Below are 14,392 nucleotides of genomic sequence, written 5' to 3'. Positions count from 1 at the left end.
TAATTTTCCCACTAGTTCCTGCAAACCTGGAAGGTGTTTACCCATATAACAGCTGGCTTAGAAGGGGGCTGCATGTTGGGATTGAGGGGCACTGGCAGAGCTGGGGGGGATTCCAGGGCTGGGAAAGCAGGGGGCTGTGGGTCAGTAGTGAGGGGCACCAGCTGCTTGAGAGAAATTTCCCTGCCATGTCAGTGTTTTAGGACCTGCCCTTGGGCCCCAACCAGTGCCTAATGCACCTGGTTCAGGGGTGGGAAGAAACAGGAGCTGTTAGCCAGGTTCTGCTTGGTGGAACCTGGGTCCAACCGCTCCCAGGGGCCCAGGAGCTGAGACACCAAGACACAGACCCTGCTCCTCAGGCTTTATTATGGGTTCTGCCCCCTGGCACCGTCCTCAGTTCAGCTGGATGGTTCTGCGGATCCATCCGACATAGTTGCAGACTTTGGTGTAGACGCCGGGCCTGTTGGGCTGGGCGCAGGTTTGCAGCCCCCAGGACACGATGCCCTGGAGTTGCCCAGCGCACAGCAGGGGACCTCCGGAGTCACCCTGTGGAGAGACAACACCTTGCGTCATAACGACCCCCCTCGACTGGGCTGGGGGAGCCGAGGACCGGGCTAGCAGGGGGTTGTGGGTCAGGCTTGAGGGGCACCGGCAGAGCTGGGAGGACTGGGGGGAGCCCAGGGCTGGGCTAGGAGGGGGCTGTGGGTTGGGAGTGAGGCCTGCCGGCAGAGCTGGGGGTGGGAGGAGCCCAGGGCAGGGCTAGCGGGGGCTGCGGGTCAGGACTGAGGGGCACCTGTAGACCCAGTCCATGGTCCCCTGCCCTAAGGGGAGCTAGCGTGATCTATGGGGCTCCAATCCCCTCTGAAAACCCAGACCCCCCAGCTCCTCCCCCTCCCCACTGGGTCCCCATCCCCATCCTGCTTTTGCCATGACAAGTGGCAAACGATGGCTCTGAATCTGGGCCGCCTCTGCCCCAACACTGTGGGGCAGGCCACCTCTCCCCCAGTGTGTGCCCCCTGCCCACTCTTTTGGGTAGAGCCAGACCTTCCCCCAACAGGCGCTGCCTATGTGCCCCCCTTCCACCTCCCTTCATGTGTGTGTGTGTGTGGGGGGCACACAGTCCACACTCCCCTCCACCCCCATGGGGCAGTGCCTGTCCCTCCCCCCAACTATCCACCAGCCCCTTCCAGATCCCCACTCCCACCCTGAGACTTCCCTTCCCAGGGTCATGGCAGAGACCCAGGGGAGTGGGCTGAGCCCCCCCACCCCTGTGGTTTGTGGCTCACCTGGCAGGAGTCAATGCCCCCACCCATGACCCCTGCGCACACCATGTTGTTGGTGACCCGGCCGGGGTAGGAAGCCCGACAGCTCTGGGCCGAGACGATCCGGACGTATCCGCACTGCAGGAGGTTGGGGAACGTGGCTGGGGAAAATACCGAGACAGTGGGGTCACTCCTGAGTGACACCGGATTGAATCAGTGCCAGGGAGTCACTCCTGAGTGACCCTGGTTTGAATCAGCCCCAAGACCCCACAGGGGGTCGCTCCTGGTATCAGCCCCAGGGACACATAGGGAGTCACTCCTGATTAACACTGGGTTGAATCAGCCCCAGGGAGTCACGCCTGAGTGACATTGGCTCAAATCAGCCCCAGAGACCTGCACAGGGTCACTCCTTATTGAATCACCCTGGTGTCAGCCCCAAGGACATATAGGGACTCACTCCTGATTGACACTGGGTTGACTCAGGCCCCGGGAGTCACGCCTGGGTGACATTGGCTCAAATCAGCCCCAGAGACCTGCACAGGGTCACTCCTTATTGAATCACCCTGGTGTCAGCTCCAAGGACATATAGGGACTCACTCCTGATTGACACTGGATTGACTCAGGCCCCGGGAGTCATTCCCGACTGATGTTCCCGGTTCCTCCCCGGCCTTACCTTGGGGGCTGGTGACAGTACCCCAGCCTGAGATGAGGCAGATGGTCCCGGTGGCTGCACAGGCCGAGGGCAACGTGACAGGGCGGACGGTCTGGCCAATGTTGACCGGTCGCGCCAGCTTGAGCAGCATGAGGTCGCTGTCCAGCGTGAAGCGGTTGTAGTTGGGATGCAGGATGACACGAGCCACGACTCGGTCCTGCTCCGGCCCCTCCTGCACCGCCAGGTTCTGCTCCCCGAGCCGCACCCGCAGGCCGCTAGCCGCCAGGGACAAGAGGGAGCCGCTAGTCAGAGGCTTGGCCCCACGGGCCACCCACCCCCGCCACTGCCGCCCTCCTGGGAATGGGGGAGAAATTGGACAGAGCAGGCCCCAGCCCCTCCAGCAGGGGGCGGCAGGGACACACACAGAGCAGGGCCCATCCCCTCCAGCAGGGGGCGGCAGGGACACACAAACCTACACACACCACAGAGTGCAGGGCCGAGCCCCTCCAGCAGGGGGCAACAGGGGGCACATATATATACACACACACACACCACACAGAGCAGGGCCCATCCCCTCCAGCAGGGGGCAGCAGGGACACAAACCTACACACACCACAGAGTGCAGGGCCGAGCCCCTCCAGCAGGGGGCAACAGGGAGCACATATATACACACACACCACACAGAGCAGGGCCCATCCCCTCCAGCAGGGGGCAGCAGGGACACACATGCACACACACTTACGGTCTGTAGCAATGGGCGGCGGAGAGCACCCAGCTCCTGTCGACCAGGATGCCCCCGCACTGCAGCGGGCCGTAGACGTAGGCCTGCCAGGGCTGGGAGTAGGGGGGACACGTGAACCCACCGATGATCCGGCCCCCGTCGTCCTGGGCAGACACTGCAGCACCTGTCGACAAACCCCACGTCAGCACGAGGGGCCCGGGGTAGGATTGGGGTGAGATTGGGGTAGGGCCAGCAGGCGGGCGCTGGGGTCACAGGCAGAGCTGCTGCAATGGGTCGTGGGGCCAGTTCCAGTGATTTTAGGGCAAGGGGCACCGTGTTTTGTCTGGGTCTTAAATCCCCAGCTGCTGGAGCCATGGGAGAGGATTCACTGATGGATCTATCTATCCATCAATCCCCAAACAGCCCACTATCGATCCAGCCCCACAATCCCCTCCTCACTATCTATCTAGCCATCCCCCCACCCCGCTTTATCTATCCATCCCAACACCCCCCAGGAATGCTGGAACAATTTCTATAGTGGGGAGTGCGGAGAGCCATTGGACCAAAATGTAAACCCTGTATATGATGGAAACCACTTCAAGCCAGGGGGTGCAGCACCACCTCTAAAACCCCAATTCCAGCATCTAGGACGCCCCCTCTAGCTGTCTATCCGTCCCCTACACAGACCACTAGCCATCCCCACACCACCAATATTCATCTATCCAGCCCCACCACATCACTACTATCCATCCCCCCTCTATCTATCTATCTATCTGTCCCCCCACACCCCCTCTATCTATCCATCCATCCCCCCACACCCCCTCTATCTATCCATCCCCATACACTCCCTCTATCTATCCATCCATCCCCCCACACCCCCTCTAACTATCTATCTATCTATCCCCATACTCTAGTCAAGGCCCAAGTGGCTCATGCATTAAGATGCGTCAGGCCCTTTAAGTCCAACGCCTCCCCACCCCACTGCGGGCAAAGGTCATGGCCAGACCCCCTCAGAAATTGCAGCTATGCACAACCCTCCCACACCACTCCCTCCCTGCCCCCCACAACTCCCTCCCTGACCCAACCCCTCCCCTTCCCCAACCCCCTCCTGCCCTCACCCCCATCCCCCACAACCCCTCCCTGCCCCCATACCTCCCCATCCCTCCTCCAATGACCCTCTCCCTCTTCCCACACTTCCCATCCCCCCACAACCCTCTCTCTGCCCCCACCCCATCCCCCCACACCTCCCCATTCTCCCGCAACCCCCATCCCTCCCCCCCTCACCTCCCCTTCCCCCTCCAAATACACAATCCTTCCCTGCACACATGCACCCCCCCAAAAACCCATTTCCCCCATATGGCCCCCCCGTCCCTGTCTGCACACACAGCCCCCCATGTGCACACAACCCCCTCCTCCCTACACACCCTCTTCCCCTCCCACAGCCCCCCCTCTCTCATATACCCCCCTCACCTGCAGTCACCACCAGCAGCGCGAGAGCCATCAGCTCCATGGGGCTCAGATGTGGTGATGCACAGGGCGAGCGGGTGCTGGCTTGGGACGGGGGGCGGGGGAGAGAAGGAAAAGGGAAAATTAACAGATAACTTAGCCCGCCCCCACAACATGGGCTCCGCCCACTGACACCCACCACCTGCTCTGGGTTTGATGCCACTTCATCCCCAAACACGTCCGTCCACCCACCCTCCATCTTCAAACACGGCCGTCCATCCTCTCCATCCCCAAACAAGTCCGTCCATCCACCTCTCCATCCCCAAACATGTCCATCCATCCACCCCCCATCCCCAAACACGTCCGTCCATCCTCTCCATCCCCAAACTCGTCCATCCACCCACCCCTCATCCCCAAACGCGTCCATCCTCCCCTCCGTCCCCAAACACGTCCGTCCGTCCACCCTTCCATCCCCAAACACATCCATCCACCCACCCACCATCCCCTCCATTCCCAAACACGTCCCTCCACCCACCCCTCCACCCCCAAACATGTCTGTTCACCCACCCCCATCCCCAAACACGTCCGTTCATCCACCCACCCCTCCATCCCCAAACGCGTCCATCCACCCACCCCTCATCTCCAAACGTGTCCATCCACCAATCCGTCCCCAAACACGTCCGTCCATTCACCCCTCCATCCCCAGACATGTCCGTCCACCCCCCCATCCCCAAACACATCCATCCATCCACCCCCATCCCCTCCATCCCCAAACATGTCTGTCCACCCACCCCTCCATCCCCAAACACGTCCATCCACCCCTCCGTCCCCAAACACGTCCGTCCACTCACCCCCCCATCCCCAAACACATCCATCCACCCCCCATCCCCAAACACGTCCATCCACCCCCCATCCCCAAACACGTCCGTCCACCCACCCCCCATCTCCAAACACGTCCGTCCATCCACCACCCATCCCCAAACAAGTCTGTCCATCCACCCATCCATCCCCTCCGTCCCCAAACACATCCATCCACCCACCCCTCCATCCCCAAATATATCAAACATGTGGGGAAAATTTCAAGATTTTTTAGAGAACGTTTTGCAACTTTGTAGGAAAATTTCAAATATTGGGAAAAATTCAAATATTTGGGGGAAAATTTCAAGGATTTTGCAGAAAATTTCAAGAAACCACACAAAATATTTAAAAAGGGGGAAAATCCGGAACTTTGGGGAAATTGCAAAACGTTTGGTGGAAAGGTCAAGAATTTAGGTGACATTTTCAAAATGTTTGGAGAAAATGTCAAGAATTGGGGGAAATTTTGCAAATTTTGGGGGGGAATTTTCAAGAATTTGTGGGACATTTTAAATATTTTTTTGGGGAGGGGGGATGCAAGACATTGGGTAACTTGAAAACTTGTAAACAGGTTTTCATGCAGTTGGTTTTTTCAAACTGGAACCGGTTTGCCACATTTGAAACGTTCCTTGACAATTTTTAACTGAAATTTAAAACCAACTTATTTTTTTCATTCTGAAGCATTTCTTGACTTCTGGTTCCACGATAAACAATTTTCAAAATTGACTTTTTGGGTGTCTATTAATTAAGCAGCAATTTCAAAACCACATTAAAAAAAAAACAATTTCAGAAACTTTCAAAACGAGAAAGTGTTAGAACCCATCCATTTTCAATGCTAAAAGGCTTTTTGCATGTTATTTAAACAGTTTCTTTGTTTGCTTTGAAGGCAGAGTGATTTTTTTAGCCTCCCATTTTGTACAACGCGGTTTCATTTGCCTGGATTATTATTGGTGTTAAATCTCATGATTTTTCATGCCAATCTTGTGATTTTCCTAGCTTTGCCAATTATAAAGCCAGATGAGAACCTCTGTGATCATCCAAACTGACCCTTCCTATTGTTAACCGAATGCCAAACACAAATCCACAATCACTCCCTTGCCCTTCATCAAAGGCTGTTCATGGCTTCTCCATCAGCAGCAATTCTGCAATCCCGATGGGCTGTTTTCGCCAAATGCTCTGTTCTGGTTCCACCAGAAATTAAGTGAGGAAAGTTCTCCAGCCTTCTACAGGAGGTCCGGCTAGATGATCACAATGGTCCCTTCTGGCCTTGGAGTCTATGAATCCGATAACAGAGGAGGGTCTGCGGAGACAGTGCCCCGGAGCGCTTGGCCCCGAGTTCTGTCAAGCGGAGGCCACGGGAATCATCCATTGTGTGGTTCCCCTCCTGAATGAACCGAGATGAAGCAGAAGCAGTGTTACCCTTCACCAATCTGTACTGGCCACCGAGCCGTCCTGGCGTCCCCCTCCACTGCGGTCCCCCCAAACTGGCTCAGCCCAGAGATCAACCAGAAATCTGCCCTCACCGGAGCTGGGTAATCCGTGCACTGGGTGGAGGAACTTCCCCTGGCACCTTGGCTTCCCCAGCAAGCAGAGTCACGTTGGCTTGTGTCCACAGACTCCTCTCTGCTGGATCCTCTGTGTGCTTGGCTTATAACCTGCCTTCGGCCCTGGAACCCGCTGCCCTCGAAGCAGCGTGCAGGGCAGGGCTGTCCCACGCCTCTCAGCCTGTCATTAACCCTCCGAAGCCTCTCTCTCCTTGCCTTGGCGTCAAATAAAGCCTGGGTGTCACCGGCAAAAGGGATAAGGGGTGGTGCTTGATTGTGAGGCCCATGCAAGCTGGGGATTAGGGGCAGCTCACATGGCCCAGATGCGGGGGAAGGAAGCCGGAGCTGTCGTGTTTTTGGGATTATACAAGAGATAATTTATGTAGGTCTCACTGAAATTAGAGGGCACGCCTGGCTGGTGCTAATGGAGTTGCTAACTAGTTGCGTTGCAGCAGGTTAGAGAATCAAGTCAGGCGAGTGTGATTGTGTGTTTGTGTGTCGGAGAAGGGACTGTCCTTCACTGTGTATCTGGGCAGCACGTGACGCGACAGGGCCCCGATCTCAGCTGGGGCAGGGATTGTCCTTCACTGTGTATCTGGGCAGCACGTGGCGTGACAGGGCCCCGATCTCAGCTGGGGCAGGGATTGTCCTTCACTGTGTATCTGGGCAGCACGTGGCGTGACAGGGCCCCGATCTCAGCTGGGGCAGGGATTGTCCCTCGCTGGGTCTCTGGGCAGCACGTGACGCGACAGGGCCCCGATCTCAGCTGGGGCAGGGATTGTCCTTCACTGTGTATCTGGGCAGCACGTGGCGTGACAGGGCCCCGATCTCAGCTGGGGCAGGGATTGTCCCTCGCTGGGTCTCTGGGCAGCACGTGGCGCGACAGGGCCCCGATCTCAGCTGGGGCAGGGATTGTCCCTCGCTGGGTCTCTGGGCAGCAAGTGGCGTGACGGGGCCCCGATCTCAGCTGGGGCAGGGATTGTCCCTCGCTGGGTCTCTGGGCAGCATGTGACGCGACAGGGCCCGGATCTCAGCTGGGGCAGGGATTGTCCCTCGCTGGGTCTCTGGGCAGCACGTGGCGCGACAGGGCCCCGATCTCAGCTGGGGCAGGGATTGTCCCTCGCTGGGTCTCTGGGCAGCACGTGGCGTGACGGGGCCCCGATCTCAGCTGGGGTAGGTACCGTAATGCACATAAGAGACACTACTCATGCTGGGGCAGGCCAGCTTGGCGCTGTCTCTGCTTCCTCGGCTCGGTCCTGAGGCTTAGCGGCACTTTGCTCCCAGGCCCGAACGCACTGCGCTGTGCGAGACTCGGGCCCCGATTCCACCCCCCACCTCACTCATGTTTCCCCTCCCCTTCCCATGTGCCCCGTAGGGCAGTGCTTTTATCCCCCCTTACAGAGAGGAAACTGAAGCACAGAGGGGAAAACTGAGGCACGGTGAGGCTAAGTAACTTCCTCAGGGTGGCACAGAGAGGCCAGCAGAGCAGGGCCTTGACTGTGACAGCTTGGCTGATGCTCTAACCACTGCCCCACCCTTCCTCTCCGCAGGCCCAGGAGTGCCACCTGGTGGCTGGGGCGGCGTTGCTTGTTTTTGGCCAGTTGCATGCAGGGAGCTGCCCCTTCAGGCTGGGGAATGGTGCCGACTTGCCAGGGCGTCCCTGGGTGGGGATCAAACCAGGGCCCTCCAAGCAGGCGCCTGCCTCCCCAGACGGTGCTAAGGGCCTGCTGACTTAGCCAAGCCAATCACAGGCTCTGAGGCCCAGTAGGGGGAGCCAGCGCTCCACCCCAGTGCGTGCAGGTTGCATACCAGGCGATGCGAGGAGATTCCAGGCCGAAAACTTCCCTGTGACTGGGTGTGTGTGTGTGCGGTGGGGAGTCTTCTTGGCTCCTGACCCCCCTGAACTCTCAGGGGACTCCATGGTGGGGATCACCAGTATCTAGGAGGCTGCAGGCCAATTGGTGTGGGCTAGTGGGTAGGAGACAGTGGATGGAAGGTAGGGCTGAGAGTCAGGACTCCTGGGTTCTCACCTGGCTCTGGGAAGGGAATGAGGTCTAGTGGTTAAAGTATGGGGGGGCTGGGAGCCAGCACTCCTGGGTTCTCAGCTGGCTCTTGGAGGGGAGTGGGGTCTAATGGGTTAGACCTGGGGGGTTGGGAGCCAGGACTCCTGGGTTCTATTCCTAGCTCGGTGAGGGAGTGGGGTCTAGTGATTAGAGCAGTGGGTCTGGGACTCAGGACTCCTGGGATCTATCCCCCAGTCTGCTATGGACCCGCAGTGCCACCTCCCCTTTCTGTGCCTTTGTTTACCCTCCCAGCCTTTGTCTGCCCCAGGTAATTAGACTATGAATTCTCCAGGGTGTGGAGCTCTCCCACGGGGCTCAGCACAACGGGGTCTTGGGGCATTGTTGCAATAGAAATCATAGTTTCTGCACAGCTGATGTTTTGTTGTGAAACCATCTGGGCTACACACATGCAGCACATGTGCCTCACCCCCAACACAGAGAGGACCTGGAAAGTGAAGTTACCTAACAGTACAGCGCTAGCTCTCACCTTCCCACAATGAGGTATTACAACCTTAACTCTGCCCCCACAAACTTAACTCTCCCCTGCAACCTTAACTCTGTCCCCTCAACCTTATTTCTACTCCCTCAACTTTAACTACTTTGCCTCAACAGTAACACTGCTCCCTTAACCTTAACTCCACTCCTTAAACCTTAATGCTGCCCCCACAATCTTCCCTTTGCACACCCTTAACTCTGCCCCCCATAGTGGTGGTAGTGGTAGTGGGGGCGTGTACCCAGTGGGGTCCATAGCAGGGGAGAGGGTAGTGGGGGGACATACCAAGTGGGGTCCATGGCAGAGGGCGGCAGTGAGGAATGTACCAAATGGGATCCTGTGACAAAGTGAGGTTTTTCACCTTATGTTGCGTGTGAGTCTTACTGTCCTATACTAATAGCGTGTGTGCCTCAGTTTCCCTGTGTGCTGCACCAATGCCTAGGTGGTGGGTGTGACGAAGTGGGACTCTTCTTAATGTTTCCTCTGAATAGTGTGGGGGTGCCTCAGTTTCCCCAAGGCAGTTCTTAAGTATCTAGGTGGTGGGGTAAGGGTGTATGATCATTGCAGAGCCCTAGAGGGCCGGTGTGTGCAGGAGTCTGGACACAGAGAATGGCCGACACCCTGTTTCCTGGCAACTGATGGCCTGGGCCCTTCCCCCCTGCGAGGTGAGAGCTAAAGGGTTGGAGAACAAAGGAATCAGGTGACCACCTGGCCCGGGAAAGGAACAAAGCCCAGAGGAGGAGGGGCTGGAGGGAGTTTCAGTTTGGGGCTGGTTGGGACATGGAGTGAAGTGCAGACGTGGTTGTCTGGCTCACTGCCCCCCAAAATGGACCCAGCTGAGGGGTCCCGTTCTCTGCACCTGCAAGCTCTGTTTTAGACCATGTTCCTGTCGTCTAATAAACCTTCTGTTTTACTGGCTGGCTGAGAGTCCCGTCTGACTGCGAAGTTGGGGTGCAGGACCCTCTGGCTTCCCCAGGAGCCCCACCTGAGTGGACTCACTGGGGGGAAGTGCACGGAGGGGCAGAGGATGCTGAATGCTCCGAGGTCAGACCCAGGAAGGTGGAAGCTGTGTGAGCTGTGTGTCCTGAAGACAGGCTGCTCACAGAAAGGCGACTACCCCAGAGTCCTGACTGGCTTCATGGGGAGCAGTTCCAGAGCATCGCCCAGGGACTCCGTGACAACTGGTGGCAGCGGTGGGATGTACTGCACCCCGTGGATGGCACTTCCTGCAGTAAGTGACTGGGGAGCAGTAACACGAAGGGGGATTGCCGAGGACCAGGCATGCTGAAGGCTCAGAGAGGAGCGGTTTCGGGGGGCGGTTAACCCCTGGGAGTGTGTGACTAGCGAGAAGGACTGTGCAGTAATGGGGTCCCCCTAGGGACTGCAGTGAGCAGTCTCAGGGGCGGAGGAGCCTGCAGCTTGGCCCGGGGAGAGAGAAGGACTTTTGCAGTAACAGGGTTCCCCTGGGGATTGCAGTGAGCAGTCCTAGGGGCGGAGGAGTCTGCAGCTCGACCCTGGCAAAGAGGTGGTGACCTCGAGAAGGGCTGGCACACTAGGGGTTCTCCCTGGAAACCGTGGGGAGCTGAGAACACATGGGCCTGTGAGTCCACAACAACTTGGGAGGAGCGGAGTGATGGTCTGTCACCGTCTCCTTAGGAAGGACATTGTAACCCTGTGCAAAAAGAGAGGGTTGAGCGTTGGAAAGTTCACCAAAGCAGAGTTAATCGTGCAGCTGGAGGAGGATGACCGCTCTAAGGAACAGATTCCTGACCCCCAATGGGGCTATAGCAGGATCTGGGAGCAGCTGGAGCTGGAGCCAGGCATCCCGAAGACTCCTGTCTCCGACCAGACGGGGGTCTTCACGATCGGGTTCCCCATCGGGGGATCGGAGATGGACGGGATTGGAGCTGAGTCCGAGGGAGCAAGAGGACTGTGAGAGACAGCGAGAGCCCGAGAAAGAGCTGCAGAAGCAGCAGCAGCATGAACTGGCGGTGGTGGGGTGGAGAGGCCTAGGGGACCTCCCCGGGGTGAGTGGGGATAGACCCCGGGGGGCCAGTTCCGCAGGGAACCTCGAGACTAAATTGCTGCCCCTGGTTAAGGAGGGGGGGATGTGAATGCCACCTCACTGCCTTTGAGCAGGCTGGTGATTTGAACCAAGGGGACCCTGCGGAAAAGCCCCGGTGTCTAGCTCCCTTGCTGGGTCCCAAGGCCATAGACTCCGTCATCCAGATGGTTGGGGATGTGGACAGGCTCCCACTCCTGGTCCCAACCTATATGTCTGTGTGGAGTTTCCTGGGGCCAGGCCCCTCGGATCTCCAGTGGGAGCAGAATGTGATGGTCAATGGGGAGACATTCTTGGGGTGGCCAAAGGGCATGGGCTGCATAAACCTTCCCACATGCGGCCTGCGAGTGCTATCGACCACCCCTGACCTAAGGGAGGGTGTGAAACTGGAAGGGCCTTGTGTAACTCCTACCAAGGAAGGCTGGGGCATCCATGGGAACGTTGGTGGCTTCGAACTTCCCCAGGTCACCGGCTAACGTGACCCCGCTCAGTTCGATCTCGAAGGGGGGAGAGATGTGACGAAGTGGGACTCTTCTTAATGTTTCCTCTGAATAGTGTGGGGGTGCCTCAGTTTCCCCTAGGCAGTTCTTAAGTATCTAGGTGGTGGGGTAAGGGTGTATGATCATTGCAGAGCCCTAGAGGGCCGGTGTGTGCAGGAGTCTGGACACAGAGAATGGCCGACACCCTGTTTCCTGGCAACTGATGGCCTGGCCCTTCCCCCCTGCGAGGTGAGAGCTAAAGGGTTGGAGAACAAAGGAATCAGGTGACCACCTGGCCCGGGAAAGGAACAAAGCCCAGAGGAGGAGGGGCTGGAGGGAGTTTCAGTTTGGGGCTGGCTGGGACATGGAGTGAAGTGCAGACGTGGTTGTCTGGCTCACTGCCCCCCAAAATGGACCCAGCTGAGGGGTCCCGTTCTCTGCACCTGCAAGCTCTGTGTTAGACCATGTTCCTGTCGTCTAATAAACCTTCTGTTTTACTGGCTGGCTGAGAGTCCCATCTGACTGCGAAGTTGGGGTGCAGGACCCTCTGGCTTCCCCAGGAGCCCCGCCTGAGTGGACTCACTGGGGGGAAGCGCACGGAGGGGCAGAGGATGCTGAATGCTCCGAGGTCAGATGCAGGAAGGTGGAAGCCGTGTGAGCTGTGTGTCCTGAAGACAGGCTGCTCACAGAAAGGCGACTACCCCAGAGTCCTGACTGGCTTCATGGGGAGCAGTTCCAGAGCATCGCCCAGGGACTCCGTGACAGTGGGAATTGGGTGCATGACTTTTGCTGAGGCCCTCAGAGAAGGTGAGGCTGCCCAGCTGCCTGCACTAAGGTATGGCCAATGCCCTTCATAACCTGAGACCCAGGAGGGGGAGGTGACAAGGTGACACTTTGCCTGGGAAGGAGGACAAAGACCAGAGGAGGAGAACGGGCTTGTTGGAGGCCAGGCAGCAGGGGCCAGGGCAGTCTGCTGTGGGGGACTGGAAGAGGGGGGTTCAGGGCATCTGGCCTGGGTTCCTCCAAGATGGACTTGGTTGAAAGTCACTGATTTCTGTGCTAACAAGCTCTGTTCTACTCTATGTACCTGTCAACTAATAACCCTTCTGTGTTACAGGCCGGCTGAGCGTCACAGCTGGCTGTGGAGTTGGGGCGCAGGGCTTCCCCAGGGGTCCCCTTTGGCTTCCCCAGGGGTCCTGCCCAGGCAGACTCGCTGTAGGAAGCGCACGGTGAGAACAGGGATGCTGACTGCTCCGACAGTGTGCTCAGAGAGAGGATCGGCCCGTCCTTCTTGGGGACCAGCACCACGGGAAAGGCTCAAGGGCTGGAGACCGGCTGAATCTCCCCTAAAGCCAGCCCATCCTTGACCCCTCTCTCCAGGGCCTAGGCAGGTTTCCCAGTGACCCTGAATGGGGAACACCTGATGGGAGGGTCAGCTCCCGTCTCCACCCGGTTGGACAACCAGGTTAGTGAGCCCAGGCCGGTTGGAAACCAGCTGCTTATACAAACTAGTACCTCTTTGATCTCAGCCTGCCGGGCAGGGGTTAGCTGTGCAGAGAGGGGGATTGACTCCAGCTGGGGGCCGGCTCCTGTCTCAGGGAATAGATCTGCCAAGGGATCGTCTCCCTGCTCCTCCCACTGGCCACACACAACCAGCATCAGCTTCTCCCTTCCACAGTACAGCTCCGTCAGGTTGACATGGTGCACCCGGTGACGGTGTGCCCAGTTGGACGGTTTCACCACATAGTTCACCTCATTTAACTGCCTGATGACCTTGAATGGGCCGTCCCAGGCAGGTTGCAGCTTGTTCTTCCTTCCGGGAATGAGAATCAACACCTGGTTCCCTGTAGCATAGGAGCGGGCCTGCGCTGAGTGATTGTACCAGACCTTCTGCTTCCCTGGGGCCCTGGCTAGGTTTCCTCTGGCCAAACCCATGAGCTCAGTGAGCTATTCCTGGAAAGCCAGTACATACTCCACCACTGATTCTCTATCGGGAGAGGCCTTCCCCTCCCATTCGTCCCTCACCAAGTCATGGGGTCCCCTCACTCTCCTCCCATACAGCAGGGATTGTCCCTCGCTGTGTCTCTGGGCAGCACAGGGCACAACAGCCGGCATGTAACACAGAAGGGTTATTAGTTGACAGGTACATAGAGTAGAACAGAGCTTGTTAGCACAGAAATCAGTGACTTTCAACCAAGTCCATCTTGGAGGAACCCAGGCCAGATGCCCTGAACGGGGTTCCTGGGGCACTTCCCTGCATGCAAACTGCAGGTGGGGTAAATACTTGTCCCAGTCCTGTGGGTGCTGGTTCATAAAGGTTTTCAGCATCATCTTTAGAGTCCAATTGAACCTCTCCTCCAGCCTGTTAGATTGAGGGTGATACGCCGAGGTCCAGGTCTGCTGGACGCCACACTGGAGCGGGGTTGACATGAAGTTGGACCCCTGGTCTGTAAGGACCTCCTTGGGGAACCCCACTCTGCTGAAAATGGTCAGCAGCGCGTCTGCCACGGTGTCTGCCTCAATAGAGGACAGAGCCACCGCCTCAGGGTAGCGAGTAGCGAAATCCACCCCCACCAGGCTGTATTTCTTCCCTGCCCTGGTCGCCTTGCTGAAGGTCCCCATGATGTTCATGGCCACCTTCTGACAAGGCTCCTCTATGATGGGCGGGGGCCTGAAGGCTGCTTTACCCTTATCCCGGACCTTCCCCACCCTCTGGCAGGGGTCGCAGGACCTGCCGTGCTGCTGGACGGCGTCCCAGACTCCAGCCCAGGGAAATTTCTGCAGCAGCCTCTGCCTGGGGCTCCGGATCCCCTGGTGT

General features: G+C 57.9%; 1 protein-coding gene across 3 annotated transcripts; it reads right to left on the bottom strand.

Annotated features, from left to right (window-relative positions):
- Nucleotides 1-357: 357 nt before the first annotated feature.
- On the bottom strand, nt 358-13,285 carry LOC140902478 (trypsin-like). 3 transcript variants are annotated; one of them, XM_073322589.1, is made up of 7 exons: nt 13,090-13,285; nt 6,457-6,711; nt 4,103-4,183; nt 2,654-2,816; nt 1,933-2,186; nt 1,284-1,420; nt 358-543 (listed from the first exon to the last, which is right to left on the bottom strand). In XM_073322589.1, exons 3-7 carry the CDS (start codon nt 4,140-4,142, stop codon nt 391-393), a joined length of 747 nt encoding a protein of 248 aa, XP_073178690.1. In that variant the 5' UTR covers nt 4,143-4,183; nt 6,457-6,711; nt 13,090-13,285; the 3' UTR covers nt 358-390. The 3 variants fall into 3 exon arrangements, with proteins under 3 accessions (XP_073178690.1, XP_073178692.1, XP_073178691.1); XM_073322591.1 differs by having other exon boundaries at nt 4,103-4,179; XM_073322590.1 differs by having other exon boundaries at nt 6,457-6,693.
- Between the last annotated feature and the right edge of the window lie 1,107 nt (nt 13,286-14,392).

The sequence above is a fragment of the Lepidochelys kempii genome, chromosome 24, assembly GCF_965140265.1.
Source record: "Lepidochelys kempii isolate rLepKem1 chromosome 24, rLepKem1.hap2, whole genome shotgun sequence".
NCBI classification, from domain to species: domain Eukaryota; kingdom Metazoa; phylum Chordata; order Testudines; family Cheloniidae; genus Lepidochelys; species Lepidochelys kempii.
Note: the sequence above shows the minus strand (reverse complement) of the source record. Positions and strands in the feature narration are given on the sequence as shown.

Bases quoted from the DNA above. Each gene is read 5' to 3' on its own strand.
- LOC140902478 (XM_073322589.1), bottom strand. From the start codon at position 4,142: ATGGAGCTGATGGCTCTCGCGCTGCTGGTGGTGACTGCAG. The intron at 1,421-1,932 runs GTAAGGCCGGGG...TATTTTCCCCAG, and splicing joins TACTGTCACCAGCCCCCAAG to CCACGTTCCCCAACCTCCTG. The intron at 544-1,283 runs GTGAGCCACAAA...GTCTCTCCACAG, and splicing joins GGGGCATTGACTCCTGCCAG to GGTGACTCCGGAGGTCCCCT.